Source organism: Gymnoscopelus braueri (assembly GCF_963280865.1).
Source record: "Gymnoscopelus braueri genome assembly, chromosome: 2".
In the NCBI taxonomy this organism is placed as follows: Eukaryota; Metazoa; Chordata; class Actinopteri; order Myctophiformes; family Myctophidae; genus Gymnoscopelus; species Gymnoscopelus braueri.
Window position 1 is genome coordinate 55265756 of NC_137604.1, and position 23163 is coordinate 55288918.

General features: G+C 43.2%; 1 protein-coding gene across 1 annotated transcript; it reads left to right on the forward strand.

Moving 5' to 3' along the window:
- Positions 1–3073: 3073 nt before the first annotated feature.
- LOC308103092 (cellular tumor antigen p53-like) lies at positions 3074–11159 on the forward strand. Its single transcript, XM_080452942.1, has 11 exons — positions 3074–3217; positions 4986–5170; positions 5512–5581; positions 6421–6615; positions 7881–8055; positions 8289–8401; positions 9019–9128; positions 9568–9692; positions 9777–9859; positions 10132–10205; positions 10760–11159. Exons 2-11 carry the CDS (start codon positions 5049–5051, stop codon positions 10851–10853), a joined length of 1161 nt encoding a protein of 386 aa, XP_080309068.1. The 5' UTR covers positions 3074–3217; positions 4986–5048; the 3' UTR covers positions 10854–11159.
- The last annotated feature ends 12004 nt before the right edge of the window (positions 11160–23163 follow it).

The window sequence follows — 23163 nt, forward strand, 5'->3', positions numbered from 1 at the left end:
GAAATATTCAGCTTCCTGAAGAAATTCACTCCTTTTTAAGTTCAAATATATATTTATTGTTATGGCATATCCTGAGGACTTGACATTCAAAACATATACTGTAGTGTGCTTTTAAAGGTAGGGTAAGTGATTCTCTTTGGTTAAAATAAGTGTTAAATAGCTCTATTCTGATAGTACGCATTGCTATATACTGTAGAGTGTCTCCATGTCTCTCCAGCTCTTAACAGGAAATGCATTTCCAGATCTCGATACCAATTGTATCCAATCAGGATAGAGAACTCGGTCAGGATACAGAAGTGAAACTGGAAGTGATGACAAAGAAATGAGCAAACAAAATTGGATCTGGAACACAAAAAATTAAGCTGATAAATGGGTACTCTCTCCTGATTGGCTGACATTCTGTCACCTGCTTGAAAATTTGTTTTCTGTTTATTAAAGAGCTGGAGAGATGGAGAGACCCCTGTTACTGAACAAAGACTATAGCAATGAGTTCTATCAGAATGTAGTGCTATAACCTTTTTGATTTGACAAAAAAATATTTACCCTACCTTAGTAGGGGTAGAGTTGGGTAAAATGCACCCCCCCCCTCTGGCTATTTCAAAATGGAAAAAAATAACCCATGTTGCTCAATGCAACATTTGCAACATTTTAGCCCTAGTTATTCCACCAAAATGAGTTTGAGGTAAATGTATCTTATTTTTTGTCATCCTGAAAAAAAATGTAATGAAATTAGACTTCATGCATTTTGGTATGTCACTGTGAAGGCTTATGATAACTAATTAGCTGTTAAGAGAAAAAGTTTATTGATGTGTCTGTGTTTGTGGTGAAAGGCCTACACAATTTTACTTCTATAACATCAAATGTATGTTTCAGGTTAGAACTCTTATAAAGGTATTCGCTTAAGCAGTGACAACATAATTCAATTAATATTCAAGATGAATTTTAATTGGTCATAAAATAGATATATTTCATAAGGGGGCCTGTTACCCCATTCCATCCTAAAGAGGAGTGCCTTGAATCTTTTAATCAGTAATGGATTAAATGCACCACTTTCAAAGAACACTTTCAATACTGAACTCACTGCTTTCATAACCCAAATCAACACTGTCCTTTTATTGTGTTCAAATGAATGGCCTGAAAAGGGAACATTAAAATGTAGGGTCCATTTGTACACACTCAAGTTAAATTAGCACTGAGGATTTACTGAAGTTTTATGGTTGAATAGATATGTAGACCTCTTTTGTTGTGGCAGTTCATCAATTTCTTTACATCAGAAGTTGTGGGTGTCATGTCACCATGGTGCAGCATGAGTACTGGCACTGGTTTTTGTTTTCTTCTGATAAATAATGATATATTCTTCTGATTGCACCATTTAGCATAATATATATTTGCTATATTTGCTGTGAAATGTAAGGCAGAAAAATAACCTTGTGCATTGGTAAGACGTGCCATCTTTTTTATTAATCAATCATTGCATTGTCCCATTAATCATTCAAGTCACTCATAACAAGGAATGTCAATCTTTGTTATAAAAGGTTTGAAACAGTCTAATGTGGTGCTGTCAATGTTTTGTTTTTTACTTTGATCACATGCAGTGGTGGACAACGTATATACTCAAGTTTTTTTGATTGATTGAATACTTTATTAGTCAAAAATGTAAAACAGCATGTATGTACAGTAAAACACTTGGGCTAAAAGGATAACACAAATAAGTCCTGGGCACTTGTTTCCATCAGGGTCCTATGCATTCAATTCATTAACAGCATAGCATATTAACACATTAATACATGTCATCAACAAATACAAAATAGCTATATTTACAGAGGAGGAAAAGGAAAGATGTTCTGCTCTGGCATCCAGGTGCACAGTTTCACGTCAATCGGGCCAACAGTGCCAGAGATTAGCTGTTCACAGACACACGGATATACGGATACGGACGGACGGACGGACGGACGGACGGAAATCCGTCCGTCCGTCCGTCCGTCCGTCCGTCCGTCCGTCTATCCGTGTGTCTGTGAACAGCTAATCTCTGGCACTGTTGGCCCGATTGACGTGAAACTGTGCACCTGGATGCCAGAGCAGAACATCTGTCCCAAATATTTCATGGGCCTGTTATAGTGCCATAAGGAGGCCAATTTTTGCAAAACACTTTTTTTTATATTACTCCTACAGATTTCGCAAATCGGTACACAGTATCTTTATAGTCATTAACCAAACATGTCTGTCGGATTTTTCATATTCCATCCTTACTGGCTAAGATTGGCTTCCAAAGTTTGCAAGTGTGGTTTTGAACAAAATGCTTCAAATCATGAACACAGCGTGCGATTTCCGTGAAATTTAGAGGCCAAGGAAAAACGTCTGCCCTGCATTTTTCACATCTGCCTTTAATAGTGCCACCAGGAGGCAGACTTATGTGAAACACATTTTTTCATATTACTTCTTCAGATTTTATCCAAATATCACGCAAATCGGTACACATGATCTTTATAGTCATGTGATAAAGACGGATCTGTCCGATTTTTCATATTCCATCCTGATTGGCTAAGATTGGCAGTTTGCAGGAGTGCTGCATTTTGAACAAAATACCTCAAATCATGAATGCAGGCATGCAGCGTCCGATTGCTGTGAAACTTTGCATGCACATTCCCATTACATTGAGGAACAAATGCCACCCTTTTCATATTCCCCTATTATAGCGCTACCAGGAGGACGATTTTTGCAAAACACATTTATATTGCTCCTACAGATTTTGTCCAAACATCATGCAAATGAAATCAGTACACATCTCTATGGTCATTTTTCCTATTTCATCCATCCTGATTGATGAATTCTGAACATTACTGGCCCACAATAACCTACTGACCTGGCGGAGACCTGTGCTCCGAGGAGCACTTTTTCTACTCAAGTAAATATACGTTTACTTTATTGTCCACCACTGATCACATGACATGTGGCCTTGCATCACTCAAATCTTTCGCGCAGACGTTCTGATTGGAGGAGGCATCGCTCGTGACGTCACATAGCACACCCCTCCCCCCATTGAAGAGTTTTTTCGCACGGAAACTCCCCCCCTCCTCCTCCCACAACCGAAACAACAACGTGCTCGTCCTGCTAAAACACAATATTGTGGCGTTTGGACTTTCTCTCCCGAACCGTCAGTTCCATCCAATGCGAATGCGATTCACTACCGTCACTACGTTTACCACCAGGATACGAGGTACTGCAGCTTTGATTCATTTACTTCTGGTTCGTTCTTCAAAGTTCAAACGTAACACTAACGTTTTCGAAGTTAGTTTCTGCTTAGCTTGGGCTAAAGGACGGTAGAAGAGGAGCTAACCTAGCTAATTAGCTAGCGTCGTTGCGTGCTGCTAATTAAAGCCAGATTGCGCTTTTGTTTGTTTTTTAGCGTTGTGAGCTTTGCGTTTATTTAGTGATTATAAAGGCAAGGCGATTGTGTTTGTATTGCAGCAGCAGTGCAGCACACACATCTGCCTGCATTTCACTGTTTTCATCAATGAGTGCAGTGGCTCTATCTATCAATCACAGTTAAGTTCGGATACAGACGGGTCGGGAAGCACTTCTTTATTGAACAATACATGAATACTGAATATTTCAGCCCGATTTGACGGGTAACATCCGTGGCTTGAGGGTTCAGGCTTTATGTTTTTGAAATTGTACATAAACTGCACACAAAGTTCGGAAACTTAACTTCGGTCTATTATTTCTCCCCTTTAATAACACCAATTGGTATTGTATTTTATATTAACAAAATAATAACACAATTATCGTTGATTAGTCACCTTTGCAACGAGGTACAGCTTGTAAGGATCGAGCATTCGTGGAATGAGCAACACAGCAAAATGTGCAGGGCACACAAATTGACAAAATCCCCTGCAATATTGTTCTGTTGGCATTCACTCTCGTTTTGAGCTTCAATTGCTGCCATTTTTGTCAGCCATTAAATGTTTAGATGAATTGAGTACAAAGGACCCCAATGGAAACGAGGCATACAGTATGCTTTCTTGGGTTTAAAATCCTCTTAGCAGACCTTGTATTGAACTGTACTTTCCAGTGCTTTTTTTGGGGGGCAAACTGCTAATAAAGTATTCAATCAATCAATCAGGTGTGTGTGCCACAGTGCCAGTCACAGGTGTGTGCCTGGAACCTGAGCATGGTTCCTGCGACTTTGTTTTTGTATGCTCAGATGATGCAAATATTGGAATAAAAAAGTAATTATGTATTTTCTACATGCTGGATTATATTCTGCTCTTGCAGTTCGACCTACCATTTAATGTAAAGGTGGGTCTTGGGTTAGGGTTTCTCCCCAGCATGTAAGAGTCATACTCCTGTAGGTGAATGTATGTACAGCCAGCAGTGGTGGAAAAAGTACTCACATTTCTTACTTAAGTAAAAGTATTAATTCTGCAATGTAGAAATACTCTGTTAAGTAAAAGTCCGGAATTCTAAATTTACTTGAGTAAAACTACAGAAGTATTGGTCCTCAAAATGTACTTAAAGTCCAAAAGTAGTAAGTACTCATTGTGCAGACTGTCCCATTTCACAAGTTTACAAATGTATAAAAATGCTTTGAAAATACAAAATAGCGACGCGTTGTTTAGCTTGTAGATTGGCTATTTTCAAATTTGCCTCTTGAGATGTAGTGTGGAGTAGAAGTAAATTGGAACTACTCAGTAAAGTAAAAGTACCTCAAAATTGTACCACTGACAGCCAGATATGGTTCTCTGTGTCACATACTGTACAGTGCACAATTAATCGAAAAAAGATCGTGATCTCGATTCAGACACCTATGCAATCTCGATTTTAAATTATGACGATTTTTTTTTTGCTTAATATTTTTATATTTAAAAGAGAATCGTGTGAGAATCGTGATCTCAATTCTTATGGAGGAAAATCGTGATTCACATTTGAGCAAGAATCGTGCAGCACTACTGTACACAACACTAACCTGCTTGATATTTCCATAGAGACCCCACTTCAACCCTGCATCTCACCGGGCTGCTCTTTCTGTCGTCTCCATCCAGTGATTGATGGAGGAAATGGAAGGACCTGGATTTGACCATCTTAATCTCAGTCAGTTCAACACATTGAGCCAGGATATTCGAGAGTTCAGCATGAGAGAGGATCATTTTAATGCCATGTGTGAATTTTAGTAAGTGATTCCAAAAAAAGTTATTTCAAAACGTATTGAGAGATTGGACATTAACTTGTGCCTATTAAAGAAAATTTCACTACTTTTATCATTAGAAAATGATAAAAATTTATTGGGAATTGTATTTGCAATAATAATATGTTTTATTTGTATAGCACCGTTCATATAAAATATGCAGCTATCAAGCTTATTAACTATAAGATCATAAATTGCTAGAGATCTAACATTGAATAGAGCTTGGTTTACAGTTGTCCACCTAAGACAGATGGTGGTTCACAGGGAATAATATCAAGCTAAAAAGAATTGCGGGTGATAAATAAATGTCTGTGTTTTTGCTTTAGCTTGCTTCCCAGTATTGATGAGGAACCTCTTCCCAGCATGGGACACGAGTCTACCCTGGATGCCGGTCAGGTAAACTATAACTTATGTTGACACGATTAACAGGATCATATCATAATTGATCATGGAGAATCGTCCAACGTCCAAACTTTTTTTCTGACAGGGTAGATTATAATAAACTACAAAATGACGTCATTCAGAACTTCGGATTGGGCGGGCTCAGAACCTTCTTCGGACGCTCCTCCACCCCCTAGATCAGTGTTTCTCAAACAACGGGTTGGGAGTCGGGACCCATTTTTATGGGCCAAGAGTAAAAAAAGAGCATTTCAGAAGATTATATTCCCCCTCCTTTCAGTACTAAAAGTCAAACATTTTCCAAAACGATTTCAGGAAAAAAATCCTGAATATTATTTTTTGAGGAAAGGTGATATTTATTTTTGTTTTCGCATTCAGCCTAGGCCCGTCACAATTATTTTATAATCGCAATTATTTGAAATGTTGAACATTTTTCATGCATTTTCCAAAATGGTTGAAATGGCAGCTCTGATGCGTTGAGCTTGTAGATCGGCTATTTCCACAATTTCCACAAAGCAATTTCAATTGCTTTTTCTTTTTTACAAAATTATTAATTATGGCCTATTTTGGCATGGTACACATGGTATTTACTTTTATTGTCAATCGGTCATTGTCAGTCATTTATATGTAAATTTAAGTTATTTGTCATATCTGCCCCAGACAATTTTTGTTTACAAAGCCTAAAAGCCAAACAGAAATGTAGTTTCTGACGTTGAGAACGCAAGTTTTTTTCAGGCCAGCCAAAAAGAAGTTTGGACGTAGGGACTCGGATGGATTAATTTGAAGCATGTAGCTACCTTAGTCTTCCTCCTGAGTCACTCTGCCTTCCCCCACAGCTCGAGACAGACCCCACTCTGACTGACGGCTTCTACGGGAGTTTGTTCAACGAGTTAACTCCCCAAGAGTTGCCTAGCGTGGACAACCTGACTCCCCCAGCCTCCACCGTGCCGACAACAACCGACCACCCTGGGGAATACGGATTCCAACTCCGGTTCCAGCAGTCGGGCACCGCCAAGTCAGTCACCTCCACTGTGAGTACCCTCAGTCAGTCACGCGGGGGCATTGTTGAACGCCATTACCACTCTTTGTCCTTTCTTTCCTGTCTCTCTCCACTCCATGATCTTAAAGAACACACAAACAGATTGATAATAATTACTTACCACCTGAGCCATGTGATCATTCTTGGTGTCATTTTTTTTTCTTCCTCCCAAACATTCATAATACTTGATGATTAGCACCAAGACATTTTAAAAGACCATTCTATAATCCAACACGGAACAGTTCTGAACACACCACTGCTAGTAAACCCTTTTAGGGAGACAAAGGTTCGCTGGAGATCCCAGTGTTGAAGCACCACTCACTCTGCCATTCAGTAACTGCCATACTGTACATCTAACACTCTGCACTTTGGAGGAGCTGCTTTACTTTCCATCACTCAGTTAATCAAATATTTTTACGGAAATGTTTGTTTAAATTACCTCACATTTATTACCTTTAAAAATAATTAGAATATTTATATCAAAGGATTTCCACTAGATGACCATAGGTTTTTGTAATAATGTAAAAATGCTTTTAAATCGGTACGAAATTGAGGTGTAAAGCGCTTTTTTGACAATGTAAAATCAACTTACCGTGGCGACGCATTAAAGTAAAATTTTCATGCCCGTCGTGGCATTCAAGCGTAATCTTTCTCATTGTGGCGATTCGCTAGGGTTCAGATGTCTCGCTTTGTTTGAACAGCCAATAGCAGGGAGATTTCCATGGTGACTCAATGATCAATGTGCTGCAATTGGTCAGCTAAGTTACAAGTTAGAAGGCTGTGCTGTGGGGTCTCCCGCCCCCTTGCCACTCGTTTCACTACTCTGGCTTCACAGCCTGGTTGTAAAGCCCTGCTCTGACATGACGGGGCATGTTCCTTTGCCTTCTTCCTCCAGCATAGACAGGGTTAAAAAATGGACGACGGCAAGGTATGGAGCGATGTTTGTGACTTTAAATGAATTTAACAAAAATGTGTTAATTTGAGCTTTGAGATCTTCATTCTCTACATAATATAGAAGTTGGGTATCATTGTTTTATTGAAATTAACAATTTGATAATCAGGATAATTGATTAATTGAATACTTTATTAGGCAGAAATGTAAACCTCACGGGATACAGTCAAACATTAAGGCTATAAGGACTTGTTTCCATTGTGGTCCTAATCAAGTCTGTACAGATTATATTAGTTCTTAGAAAAATTGTTAACACAACAAGGATGAGCAGAAATCCTGTAAATTCTTTTTGTTTTGTGTTTTAGTACTCTCCCCAGTTGAATAAGCTGTTCTGCCAGCTGGCTAAGACGTGCCCAATAGAAGTGTTGGTGACACAGGAACCACCCCAAGGTGCCATTCTCAGGGCCACTGCCATCTATAAGAAGACGGAGCACGTTGCAGATGTGGTCCGCCGCTGTCCACACCACCAGAGCGCAGACGGTGAGTAAATAAACTGGGAGATTGACAGTGAAATAAAAAAATGTCATTAAGGGTGTTCACGATGTGACCAGAGTTAACCCATTAAATCTCATTCAGTTTGACTCGACCTACGGTATTTCAACGGATGATTCAAGCCTAATATATACTCTGTATTACGACGAGTTGTTAGCTCGTGGATCAATTCTTGAGTATAAATGTTATTAAGCTTCACTTCCCTCCCTTTACTTGCCTAGATGTGGAGTATCGGAGCCACTTGATCCGGGTTGAGGGCAGTCAGAGAGCCAGCTACTTGGAGGACCCCTACACCAAGAGACACAGTGTGACGGTCCCCTACGAGTCCCCCCAGGTATGATGATCTCCATGCTCCTACCCCCTTAGGACGGCCTCCTTCTGGACAACTGAAGCATGGTTGAATCGTGCTATCATTAAATGTCCAGAGTTTTTTTCATAAATGTAGTAGTACAGGTCTATTAGTTGAAAGTCTTCCTGGCCAAAAGGCCTCTTTATGTAATATGAATAGCCAAAATATGTATTACTGAGGTGCACATTATGGTACAGATTTAATTAAAGAATAAACAGGGAAAGTAATGTTTATAGGGGTCAATGTTTATTGTTCATGTAATGTAGATTAACCACGTTCAATATTCTTGGCACTCAGATAATGCATTGAACAACTTATGATAACCCTTATTATAACCTAAGATGTTGTAGTAGTACTAGTGTATGCCCTGAAATGTTGTGTGCTTGGTCAAGGAAGAAGGAGGAGGAAGTGATGATGAAAAACATATGAGTTTTACTCCTGGAAGTATTTATTTAGAGATCAGTAGGGAAAGGTAGTCTGTACTACTCTGAACACTGTTGGATTCTCTCGTGGTTTTTCATGGTTGGTTCATGCAGACTCTGTCACTCAGATCTAGCTGCAGAGTTAACTTTTTACTGACACCAATGTGGTCATGGTTTCAGCTGGGCTCCGAGGTCACCACTGTCCTCTTGAACTTCATGTGCAACAGTTCCTGCATGGGGGGGATGAACCGCCGACCCATCCTGACCATCCTCACCCTCGAGACAGCTGAGTAAGCCTTTCATTCTTATGTCTGCTGTGTGAGGACGCGTGATTATGGATCCCACCAACACTCCAGGATATAGACCCCCCTTACCTGTATGATTGGCTCCCTGGCAGGCATAGTTTTACTGAGGTTAGGGTTAAAGTTAGGTTTAGGCATAGTCTTACTGAGGTTAGGGTTAGGTTTAGGCATATTTTTACTGAGGTTAGGGTTAAGGTTAGGTTTAGGCATAGTTGCAAAAACGAGAACTGTCAATCACAGCGACTACTGACCAATCAGGTCTGGGTTTGCCAAGAGCTGCCGTGGGATCCATAATAACGCTGTGAGGACAGTATTCGCACTGCGGCCATTTTTGCACTTTGTTTTCACCTTTATATCTCCCCTCATCTGATAGAATTCTTGATGGCTCTTGTGGTCGTTCATGGTGTCTCTTTTTTTTCCATCTTAGTTTTCAGGTTTTGGGGCGCATGTGTTTTGAGGTGCGCGTTTGCGCCTGCCCAGGCAGAGATCGCAAGACCGAGGAAGAAAACGTCAACAAGGCAGAGAAAGGCGGTAAAGCGACCAAGAAAAGAAGTAAGTCTGAAGTCATTGCAATGCTTCGACTTTCTGCCCGTGTATAAACGTCTCCTCCCTAACCTGATTCACTCTCTCTCTCAGAGAGTGTGCCTGTCCCCCACACATCGTCAAAGAGGATGACACCTGCCTCCAGTGCAGACGAAGAGGAGACGTTTGCCTTACAAGTGAGTGATTATACTCATTAATAGGGGTGGGTGATTGCATATACATTGACATCAACCCCCTCAGTGATCGCCGGGAGGGGGAGGGTGTCGATATGACAAAGGGAAACATAATTGCTGTGACGTTTTGCCATGACATCATTGTTGCTTGTCGCTCAGATAAACGTGTCTTTTCAGCTAGAGTATCTGTTGTGCTCTCTCTCTGAGCGCAGTGCTCTGAATTTCTGATCTGGAACGGTCTGAACTTAAATCTCTCCCCGTGATCTCTCCCTCAGGTACGTGGACGCAGGCGTTACGAAATGCTGAAAGAACTCAATGAAGCATTGGATGTAGCAGACAGAGAGAAAAGGTAAGCTGGCCATTCCCAAACACTGCCATTTTAAGTACAATAAATTACACTTGCTACGCGGCCTTCAAATCCTAGTCCTATGTTGTTCTGATGAGAGCAATGGTGGTCACTGAAGTATGGCCATACACCACTAACACAGATTACTAACTATGGATGAATCTAAATGTAAACGGCATGAAATGTTGAAAGTTGAAAATAAAGCCATGGATGGGGAAATTGTCTGTTCTGTACGATATATGGTTCAAGCAGTGAATAGGCAATGACATATATTGACAGTAGTATGGTCCTTTAAAAAAAACGCATTTCTATGATTAACTTCACATGGGGTAGGAGTTATTGCCCAGTAAACCACATTGAAATGCATTGTACTTACAATAACATTATGATCAGTGTATTCCAACTGATCAGTGTGATCAAATGTAATGTTTGCTCTGGAGGGGGAAAGGAATACTCTTATATACTTATACTTTCCATTTCTTTGGAAATGATTCTATCACAAGGTACATTTTCCTTGTCATGTTTTATAAAACATTTTAATTTGTCTTCCTTCTTAGATCCAAGAAGAACTTGTCTGTGAAACAAGAGGCACCGATGCCATCCCATGGGAAGCGCCTTGTTGTCAGAAGTGAAATAAGTGACACTGATTAAATTTGCTTTAAAACCTAATTTATGCGCAACGGTGTCACTAGTTGAAAATCCTTTATTTTCAACGAGTGACATGGTGTACCATAAATTAGGCCTCATGCAGCATCACTTCTTTTCTTATTTTTTTTTACATGTAGTCTGTTTGGGCATTGGAAGCCAGGTTGTATCCTGCCGTTTTTCTTTTTACTATTTTACTTAATAATTTTTCTTAAAATCACTTGCCCATTTGGCAAAGGTCATGTTCTACTGCCCTGAGACCATCCATGTTCAGTTGACTGAAAAATAAAAAATGTTTTTCTACGAAACAGGTACTGGGAGCTTGGTCATTCATGGTTGTCCAAACAACTGTTTAAAATGTGTGTGTGTGCGTGCGTGCACTTGTGGGTATTTGTACACTTTGTAAGTGTGCTTATGCGTGCAGTGCTTCTCAACGTGGGGTCTGGGGACCCCCAGGGGTCCTTGATGGGGTTACAGATGGGGCTAAATCACAATTATTACCATTATTACAAGTAATACAACTAGAGTGCACTAAAATGGCTACTTTGAACAGAGTGTCACTGTTATCTCTATCTAAACTATATTATAGTATATCAAGCCTACTCACTGAAGCGACTGACGATAAAGTCTTTATGGGTTAACCTTGTCTTTTACAGTTAAATAAAGTAATAAACTGCAGCTGAAACTTAACACACTGGTCTGGAGCTAAATTAGACTACGTTACCATTCAAGATAGCTTCAGTTGTTTGTGTTTGTAAAAAAAAAAAATCCATTATTTCTGATTTTATGTTAGGGACATTCTCCAATGCTCAATCATGCTGAGATGGTCACAGCACATCACTGTTTGATACCTTTTACGTTTTCATAACAATAGTCATCACGGTGTCATTTGTGGAAGAAAAGAAACAGAAGGGGGGACAAACCTTATACTTTGTAATTGTATGACAAATATCATCTACAAGCTCACAATGTGTCACATCGTGGTGTGTTGTGAGTGACTTGTACATCTGATATTATAATGATACAGCGCCCGGGGAGCTAACTGCTGCCTGGGTACTGTATTAATTTAATGACAGTTGCCTACTGCTTCTAATAGTTACAATGGGTTAAATGCAAAGGACACATTTCACCTAGCCTATGTGCAAATGTACTGGGACTAAAAAATGAGGAATGGGGACCATTTTTTTTTTTTTATCACATGCATTCAATATGAGAGATTTGTGGGCAGATATGTCATTATGTTAGCTATGATGTATGCTCTGGTCCATAGCGTTAGAAGGAGTTCTCCTTATAATCCATGAGCCAGACAAGATTTCATTATCAAATGAGTGGGCAAAACCTTACCTATATTAAATAGTTTATAGGGTCAATATAAGTAAATTAATATATGATAACCCTTCCACAGGAGTAGCTTTTTCATATTTATCACACATGATATTGACCCATTGGTTGTATTACAAGTTTTCTGAAATTGTATGTTTAAATATGCAAATTAGGCATTAAATGGGCAAATATGCCCCAATTTGCATAACTCTCCAGAACCAAACTCTGAACACTGGATGCAGCCAGATTCAATATTCTTCTTTCATTTTGCAGACATGTTGGAGTCAAAGGTTTCTACAGAGGGAATATTGGATATCTATTTGTATCACTATAAATCAGAAAATACTGTGAGCAGACATAAAAACATGTTTTATGGTGGCCAACTTCTAGTTTAATTAATACATGTATTTGTTTTTACTTATTATAAACCTCAAGTAAAAAATATCTCATGAGTTTGAGGACATATGATGCAGTTTATCAAGTGAGATGGGTTAGTTAATTATGTTGTGGAAAAGTGAGGACCCAAAAGGCATACATACAGAGGCAGTTGTAAATTGTTGAATATATCAGGCTTTGCTGTTAAAATACGATACGATAATACTTTATTGTCAGCTCACACTGAAATTTGTCTTGCGACCCAGCAGCCCTGTATGCAACACATTTGACATAACACAGAAAACAAAAACAAAATTAAATGCATAAAAACATAAAGACAAGAGCAATGTCCACCGCTCAGCGTACCCCTGGCCAAACTTTAAGCCTCAAAGTCGACTGATGGACAAAGGACCTCTTCAGCCTGACCTTATTTCCTTTCCTGTTGAAATATGAATGAAATATTTGAGGGCGAGATAGCCAATGGGGTATGGTCATACCTTTTTTCTCTTTACAACCCTATAAAAAGGATGAGGATTGAGACAGGAACAACACACAACTACAAGACATAAGCGAATGGGTTTCTTGGATTATTGACTATGGAGAATCTTTTCAAGAATGTGTTTGGTTGTTTTTTTCTCTCGATAAGTCTTCAATCAAAACCTGTGGACAAAGATGTTTACACCGGATTTAATAGGGTTTCCCAAATGTGTAAGACTTACTTTTCTTTCTTTCCTCTCTTCCCATCAGCATTTCGTTGCTGTCCGGCAGCAACCTACTTTGTCATTCTACAGTGTCACACAAAAGCAGCAAAAATTGCTCAAAAAGCTCAAAATGTGTCGTGATACGACAGGTTTTGAGTTTGTAGATCTGCTATTTGTTATTTATTTTATTTGAATCCTGAAACGTTTTGGACATATAATCATTCCACCTGACAGCAACAATTTATTATGATAGTTAGTGCAGACAGTGTGTGACTATAAATATCATCTGCATTCTTCCAACCATACAGGATTCAAATGCATTCTTCTATACTCCCTGTATCAATGCAACGGTACTGTAAGAGAACTTTCTTATCTGAATAGTATACCAAGCCCATATCTATAAACATAATGCATTATAAGCTGCATAACGCTGTATAATTATTGTTGAGCGCTTGTAGATCTGCTGTGTTCACTGAATGTTCACCCCAGAATAGGGATGCTCTAGGGTCTAGGGTTCATGTGGTTAAAAGACAAACGGTAAAATACTTCCAAGCTGGTGTCAAATTTCGCAATGCTCAACAGACATTGATGAGATAATCAACGATACTTAAGCTAGTTTTGAAATTCTTTATCAAATTGTATGGACTGCTTACTCAAAGAAAAAAGAAAAATCACAACGACTGTATCTCTTCTTTTCACAGGCTACCTGCATTAATCATGTATACATGTGTATGCAGGCTGAATTGGATACCATAAAGACTGAATGTGAGGTGAATGAGGAACAACGTTACCACATAGACCTGACCAAGGATTACTTGAACAAAGCACAAGATGTAAATATGTATATACTGTACACATATTACTGCCAAATGTTGAGAATACAGAGTATAGGCCTAACTCATGAACCGGCATTATCAATGCATTGTGCAAGAGTCAAGCTGATCTTGAAATGGTCATGTAGAAACTAATACTAACTGTTAGGTGTTGTGGTGTTATCGTTATGACTGTGGTTTGAAATAGTAATGATCCTAAGTTGAATTCAGAATAAACACATTACACTGATGTTTAAGTTTTGGATATAACGTTAGAAATCGTTAAAGGGATATTTCACTTTCAAAAAAACTTTTTGTCATTTTATCTTCTACTCAGGCCTTTGTGAGCCCCCCAGACAGTTTTTAAGTTGCTCGATTCAGTATTTAGGCATTTGATATTCATTTTATCAGACAAATGATAAATACAAATTATCCCCCCTTCCTATACAAACCCATTGTAACTTCAAACTCCATTTTAACCATGTTAGATTCATCAAAAACACCCGTCCTTGATTCTGGTGACTCATACCGCCCCCCTAATACGCGAGGGGGCCGTATGAGTTTTTTTTTGAAAATGAAAAAAATAAAATACAATAAAAAAATAAAATAAAATAAATGAAAGAAATTATTGAAAAAACACGGCCCCCTCACGCATTAGGAGGGCAGGGTGAGTCACCAGAACCAAGGACGGGTGTTTTTGATGAATCTAACATGGTTAAAATGGAGTTTGAAGTTACAATGGGTTTGTATAGGAAGGGGGTGTGTCTGATAAAATGAATATCAAATATCTAAATACTGAATCGAGCAACTTAAAAACTGTCTGGGGGGTTCACAAAAGCCGGAGTTTATGACAAAATGACCAAAAGTTTTTTTGAAAGTGAAATATCCCTTTAAGTGTAACATCAAAGATGGCTATGTTTAAGTATGAGGTTAGCAATTGTTGTGTTCAATATCTAGAGTCAGCGTAGAAATAATGTTTCAGTGCCAAATCAGGAGTCACCTTAAAAATAACGAACTTCTTTAAGAAATGTAGTGAACAAGATATTATTATTAGCTGGAAATAATACAATAACTCTTGTCTACAGGGAACAACAAACTCTGAAGTCTGTCCCTGTGAGAAATGCCCAAAATATCCTGTGGAAAAGTTTCTTCGCAAAATGAAAGAGGTGGTGGAACATATAAGACAGATTAAAAACTCTGAACAGTAGACAGAACCCCACCAAATGCTTCCATTACAAGCTGGTGTTGGAGGTATTCAGTGGGGCCATAGTTAGTAGTGAGTCACAGACATAGGGTCAATATGTATCAGACATCTTATTTCATTTCATAAATAAAGAAATCATGTTGAGGCTGTCTCAATCACGAAATGTCAGTTGATGATTAATTGTCATAACAAATTATAATTGTCTGTGCAGTTGCACTGCAGAATTTATGTTATTACATTAACATAATAATGTTTCTGACTGTATCTCTAGAGTTACAACCCACTCAAATTAAAGCTTAGAATGGTGAGCCGTTTTCTATAGCCATTATAAGGAACATGTTGGTTCTCAGCACACACTTTCAAATTGGGGATATTTACACGCCTTATATATTTTTTTTTAAATGATTATACTTGTGCATGAAATCTTGCATTAAAATGCCATTTAAGCATATGGAAGTTTTGAAGAAGTAAAATCACCATTCCAATCAATTCCCCATAGGCCTACTTGAATTATGGGTTCATAGGTCTGTACACACAATAAGGTTCAAAAGTTGTTCATATATTTGTTGTAACAATTTGCATGTGACACTATAGGGGTCCACATATTCAACGCATGATAACTACCACTAAGCTACTTGTCTGCAATGGTTATCATGCCAAAAAAAAGCACATGAAAGTACAGTTTAAATACAAGGTCAACTAAATAGGATTAAAAGGCCCATGAAAGCCTTTTGTTGATGTACAGCTAGTCAAAAAACTAACCTAGATTTGCCCACCCATTTGATAATCATGGCTCATGCTCTGGGCCTGGCTCATGGACTATTAATGCCATGTTACTTTGGAGCCGTTGCCCGCACACCCCCGGTAGCGCAGGCTGCGCAGCCTCTCGTCTTTAGTAAAAAATAAAAAAAAACGCTTTCGCTACACACCAAATCAAAGATGGGTTTAAGATGTTGAAAGCCTACTTTCCTTAGTGGCAACACTCAGAGCCCCTCCACCTCAGGTCTAACATACACTTTTTGTCCAGAAAATTAAATATTGTCACCGGAAGGAAAAAAACGCTACTGCGCCCCCTACAGATCTGGTCAATGTATTTTTTCAGATCCATAGACCTGTAGGGGGCGCAGTGTCACTTCCTGTCACATTCGATCGCTTCCTTCACAACTAGAGGTTACGAATGTAACCCCGGTTTTAGTAGGTTCGGAGTTTACTACTCACTATGGGATATCAGCGCCCTCAGGCGATGACACAGAGCAACACACACGCTCCCGACGCCAATACTGATTGGCTAAGGGTATGTCACGAGTCCGGAAGACCCAGGAGTATAAAACTCCCTCGTGACGTAGGCTCTTCCTCTTAACATTCTCCTCTCTGCATGCCAAATGCGCACAGAAAGGGGTGTCTGGTGAGTAGTAAACTCCGAACCTACTAAAACCGGGGTTACATTCGTAACCTCTAGTTTTACCACGGTTCTCCGTTTACTACTCACTATGGGATTCATAAACCCCCCTTGAGGTAATGAGCCACACAACCCTGACAACCCCGCACGTCCCTCAGCTCCTAGGTCACGTCCCCCCTGGACGTGACCTATGGCCCCATGGACGCCCCCAACCCACCGGGCTGGGATGCGGGATAGATAATCAAGCTAGGCCCTGACAGACTCCAGAGTCCGCCTATTTACTAACAGGCAGACACAAGCCTGCCTCATAACTCAATATGAGGAACAGGGCCCCATCTCCTGGGAGCCAGCCCAGCTGGTCCCACGGAAACCCCAGAGGAAGTCGAGAAATAGGGAGAAAGCCCCAAGCCTACTCCCTTCCCTCCACTGGCCTGGAGGCAGCCGCTACGCCTAGGACCGCGCGCGCCAAGGATGACGCCGCCACGTCCAGGCTGTAGAAAACCGCAAAAGTCGATTGGGACGACCCATTTTGCGGCTGCACAGATCTCCTGGATCGAAGCTCCCCTGTAGAGAGCCCAGGATGTAGCCACGCCTCTAGTAGAGTGAGCCCTCAGACCCTCCGACAGGGGCACCACTACTCACATAAGCCAACCTAATGGCATCTCGGATCCATCTAGAAAACGTTGCCTTATTGACCGCCTTCCTCTGAACCCCAAGGCCCAAAAGAGACAAAGAGCTACGTCGATGAGCGATTGGCCGCTGTCTTCTGACAACAGAGCTTCAACTCTCACTGGACAGAACAATGCAACCGCCTATCCTCCGCCGAAACGAAAGGAGGCGGATGGAAGGCTACCAACTCACCCGGATCCGGGGCCACCCCGGTCCTGGTAACGAACGTCAGGTTAGGTTTAAGCAAAACCCTCCTGTCATTGTTAAAACACTTCATGCACTCCGGACTCATCAAGAGTGCATGCATGTCACTGACCCGTTTAGCCGTAGACAGGGCCACCAAGAGGACCGTTTTGAGACTAAAGATCCTCAGATCCACAGACTCAAAAGGCTCGAACGATGGACAGCATAGTGCCTCCAGCACAACCGTCAGATCCCAGGCTGGGAACAGTGGCCTGATACCCGGCCTGGCTCACCTGGCGCCGCACAAAACCGGCGCACCAAGGGGTGCTGGCCCACCGTCTTGCCATCGAAACTTCGTGGCAAGCGAAATGGCCGCCCCAAAACACCTTCACTGTTGAGAAGGATAAATCCCGATCTAGCCTTCTCTGCAGAAAGTAAGAATGCTACACATCGAGGCCTGGAAAGCCACCACCACTGGTGACTGTTCAAACCCCCATCTGACCTCGTAAGCATTCCTCGTGGACACGGCCCTTGCGCCCTGGATGGTAGCCATCACGTCAGGGGGAAGGCCACACGAGCTCAAATTCACCCTCTCACGGGCCAGACCCATAGGTCTAGGTCCTGAGGGCGTCCCCCCTCCCTGCCGCAGCAAGTCCCTGCCGACAAGGAGGGCCCAAGGCACGTCGTGAAGGAGAGGAGTTATCTCCTGACCTCTACGTGTCCCATGCTGGGGCCACCAGCAACATCAACAACCCTCGGAGCCTGACCCTCCCCCACATGGGGAGGATCAGCTCTATTGGTGGGAAAGCATAAAGCAGTTCGTTCAGGAGGCTCGGCACCTGGAACGCCTGAATGGACGCGAGACGTGAGTCGCATCACAGCGCCATCTCGCACGCCAATCCGTCCAACACCAGGGAGGCCAAACCTTCCTGCTTGTTGACATAGCACATGGTCGCGGTGTTGTATGTTCTGATCGAGACAGAACAACCCGGAAACCGAGCACCGAACTGTTTGAGAGCGAGGAAAAACCCCGTGAGGCTGGCGTCCGTGGTGATGACCTTCTGTGATATCACAGCGCCTATACTGACCCCTTGGGACAGAAAAGCCACCTGCGACCACGATCCGAGTGTCTCCACGACACCCTGGAAACACCACCACTAGCTGAAAGCCTGAGGTGAGTGGGATCCGAAGAGCCCGCTGCCACCTCTATACAGGTCTCATGTAGAACCTGCCCAAGCGGATTAAGTGAATGACTGAAGCCATGAGACTCACCGCCTGCATGCCTAGTTTGTAAGTGACTTGACGCCCTACGCGAAAAGACCTCACACAAGCTAAGACGCTGTCTAACCTGCCCTTGGACAGCCGCGTTCTGAGCGTGTTCGAGTCCAGCGAGATCCCCCAGAAGGTGGTCCGCTGAGATGGAACCAGAACGCTCCTCTGGACGTTGACTGTGAACATAGCGACGTCAGGTGGGAGAGGGCCACGGCCGTGTGCCGTGCCACCTCCTCCTCTGAGCCAGCAATTAACCAGTCGTCGAAGTTAAGTCGACAGACCGATCCCCTGTCGCCGCAGTGGAGCTATGGCCGCATTGGTACACTGCACGAGCACTCGCAGGCTCAATGACATACCAAAGGGAAAAACCGTGTACTCGTACACTCCCCTTTGTAGCCGAAGTGCAGGAATTCTCTGTGTGGAGGCCAGACTGGAACGTGGAGGCAAGCAACCTAGAGGTTGATGCCCGCCCATCAGTGCCCCTGATGTACCGTTTTGCAACAGCTTTTACGGTCGTCAACAAGAAATGGATACTTGTTGAGGCCCTTCAGATTCAGAAAGGGCCGTACGCCCCCCCCCCCTTTTTCTCACCAGAAAAAGCTTTGAACAGAAACCCAGTCGGTTCTGATTCGTAGATATTTCTCTGGTAACGCTCATGCTCAAGAGAGAGAGAGAGAACCTTCTCTCTTAGAGTCATGGCTGCTTTTATCTTCCGCCTGAGAGAGACACACTCGTCTGACCTAGGAAGTAACACAAGGCATGTGGAAAACACACCAGTTCAACCAAAATGTGTTGTTGTTGTTCAGGGGAGCCTGGCCAGTACAACCACAGTGTGTCACTGCCGTACTGAGCTTAACCAGTAAAACACAGTGCAACGCTGATGTACTGGGATAAAACAGATTCGGATTGCAACCCTCCCAAAAGCTGCTCACCGAGCGAGCGAGTCGGGAGGAGGCGCTGCTGTTATCAGTCCCGTGGGCAACGTGCACATTTCCACGGGGACCGATGACGTCGCCACGCGGTCCAGCGGACTCGTACTGTGGCGTCCATTAGAGACCGTTAGTGTCTGCCATGCTGTGAAACAGGCCTGTCAGGCACAAAGGGCTCATAGGAGGCCATCGACGCCCAGGGACCCCCTGGGACCCCTAGCGTCGTGACCTCCTGATCGGGGCTGGATTACGTGCTTGTGTATTTTAAGACATTTTCAAAGGAACAAAATAAAGCACAGAGACAGTGTAAAACAACATAAAAAGTTTAACATACTCTTATGAAAACCCTTTATGTGTGTCTCAAAGCACTCAATGAACCTGAGCCTCCATCGTGGTAGTGTAGACAAAGGGCTAACTAGCTTAGTTTGTAAGCTTAGCCTGGTCTAGTCTAGCCTAGCTACAGGACGCTTTTAGCCTTTAGCTGCTACCTGTAGCTATTTGGCTAACCAAGAACGAAGGAGAGCTATGCCCACCGCAGCGTTGTTTTAGGGGACTGGCTAAGCGCTGCACCAAAACAACACTGCTCTTTAACTGTGTCGATGTTAGTGAGGCTAGTCAGCCGCTAAGTGAAACAACATCAGCCTGACTCTATGGGCTCATAGAGGAGGCCTTCGACGCCCAGGGACCCCCTGGGACCCCTAGCGTCGTGACCTCCTGGCCGGGGCTGGATAATGTGCTTGTGTATTTTAGTACATTTTTAATGCAACAAAATAAAGCACAAAGACAGTGTAAAACAACATAAACAGTTTAACATACTCTTATGAAAACCCTTTATGTTTGTCTCAAGGCACCCAGTGAACCTGAGCCTCCATCGTGGTAGTGTAGACAAAGGGCTAACTAGCTTAGCCTGTAAGCTTAGCCTGGTCTAGTCTAGCCTAGCTACAGGTCGCCTTTAGCCTTTAGCTGCTACCTGTAGTTGTTTGGCTAACCAAGAACGAAGGAGAGCTATGGTCACCACGTGTTGTTTTAGGGGACTGTCTAAGCACTGCACCAAAACAACACTGCTCTTTAACTGTGTCGATGTTAGTGAGGCTAGTCAGCCACTAAGTGAAACAACAGCAGTCTGACTGGAGGCTATGCTAACCTAGCATACCATAGCTAGTAATAGTCACGGTTAACTCACCAGGAGTGAAGAGACGTTGACATCCGTTTCCATGGAAACAGGTGACGTCGGCACCTAACCCACAGGGCCCGTGCAAGCATAGATATCTATGCGTGCAAGCGTGGGGGTCACGTGACTGAGTACGGAAGCATTCCACGCTGCTCCCTTGGTGTTTACAAAGTCCGTCGCCATCTTGTCTAGGCTTCTTGGCCTGGCTAAAGGAAGCGACGGAGCCACCTCCACCGAAGGAAGCACTCTGTCGCCCTCCAGAGGCTGGCGTGACACGGTGCTTGGCAGGTTGTAAATATTGGGGTGACCTTCGACCCGCGCCGCCATCTTGCAAACCTTCCTTCCCACAGTGGGCCTCTGGCGCCCTCTGCCGGGTGGATGGTAGAATTGGAAAATTCTGGCGTGACCCATGTACACTGGCTATAGAATTAGCAATGGATTTATTACCTTTGTCTTGTATATAGCATGCACAGTATTCATCCCAGCAGCGTTTGGAAAGTCACCAAGGGACTTTCCAAGCGCTTTGGGCTTATAAGGGGTGGTTATCAACACGGGGACCACCTAGTGATCCCTATGCATCGATGCACCCCGACAGTTGTTGAAAACAGGCAGAGAAGTATCCCATTATTGTCTATCATGCTGTGAAAGCAGGCCTGATAGGCACAATGGGCTTATAGAGGAGGGCATCGACGCCCGGGGACCCCCAGGGACCCCTAGCGTCGTGACCTCCTGACCGGGGCTGGAAGTGTGCTTGTGTATTTTGGGAAATTTTAATGGAACAGAATAAAAACACGGAAACAGCATAAACAGTTCAACATACTCTTATGAAAACCCTTTATGTGTCTCAAAGCACCCGATTGTAGCCTCGTTCTTCGTGGTACAGACGCCGGCTCTGAAGAGGCTAACGAGCTGGTGTTGTCCTAGCAAGCTAAGCTAGAACAGCGCTGCTAACAACCTGTTGCTTAGTGAGGCTAGCCATTCGTTGAAACCAGCCGCCACAGGTTCGAGGATCTCTTCCTCGGTGGCTGCGGGAGGTTCTCCCCGTCCGGGGCTCGTCGTGGACACCTCCTGGGTGTCCTGGTACGACGGGAGCTCCAGGAAATCTTCCCCGTCCTCCGCCATGTCGTCATCGTGAAGAGCCATCGACTCCTCGCTGGCAGGGGGGGGGGGAGGGAGGGAGGGAGGGAGGGCCGCTGCTAGCATGCTGCGGTGGGGACAAGCCCCCATCGCAGCAGCAGCGGCGGGAGGTGGCGTCAGCGTCGTGGACGCTTGACGCTCTAGTCTTGGCATCGGCACCGGTGGGGGTCCCATGAGCCGGGGGGCCGCTTGTGCTGCCCGACTGGGGTCCCCGGTCCGGTGGCGGTGGAGGTCTCACCGTTATCTCGTCTAGTCCAGCCGACCAGGGTCCTAGCCCTGACGAGCCGAGCGTCAAGTTGAGAAACGGTTAACCTCGTGCAGTTAGGGCACGCAACTGTCTCACCCGGGTGGGTCCTGGCGCAGAACGCGTGATCGACCCCCAAGCAGTGGATGAAGACGCGGTGGGGGTCGTCTGCGGCGATGAGGGGGTCGCATTCCGCGAACCCGCAACTCCTCGGTGGTTCCATCTTGGTCCTCGGTCTGGGAAAACAACAGGCTAAAGCCTAGCCAGTAGCGTAGCCTAGTAGCTGCTAGTATTAGCCTAGCCACTGAATGAATGAATGAGCTAGTAGCTGCTAACCGGTGTTAGCAGCTAACCGGCTTTTTCAGCTAACCGGCTTTTCCAGAACAGACCAAGAATTAAGGAAAACTGAGAGGATAGGTAAATAAATAAATACTTAATAATAAGTTCCGGGAGAAAACTTATTTGCAAGGATTTTCCCGTGGGGATATAATCCTTATTCCCGCTTTGGGTTATAGTTGAAAATTTCCTTGCTTTCTTGTGTGTGAATTTCTGCGCATTCGCATGCAGAGTGGAGAAAAGAGGAAGAGCCTACGTCACGAGGGAGTTTTATACTCCTGGGTCTTCCGGACTCGTGACATACCCTTAGCCAATCAGTATTGGCGTCGGGAGCGTGTGTGTTGCTCTGTGTCATCGCCTGAGGGCGCTGATATCCCATAGTGAGTAGTAAACGGAGAACCGTGGTAAAACCAGGCATCGCGTCGCTTGTTGCCAAGGAGAACCTTCTGCACCTGCTGCCTGCTGTCCTAGATCTAGATGTTCTTCAGCAAACAACAACAAGAAGATAATAGCCAAGTAACGGCTTCAAACACAAGAAGAGCAAGTTGGAGGAGAGAAACC

Bases quoted from the DNA above. Each gene is read 5' to 3' on its own strand.
- LOC308103092 (XM_080452942.1), top strand. From the start codon at position 5,049: ATGGAGGAAATGGAAGGACCTGGATTTGACCATCTTAATCTCAGTCAG. The intron at 5,582-6,420 runs GTAAACTATAAC...CTTCCCCCACAG, and splicing joins CTACCCTGGATGCCGGTCAG to CTCGAGACAGACCCCACTCT. The intron at 6,616-7,880 runs GTGAGTACCCTC...TTTGTGTTTTAG, and splicing joins CCAAGTCAGTCACCTCCACT to TACTCTCCCCAGTTGAATAA.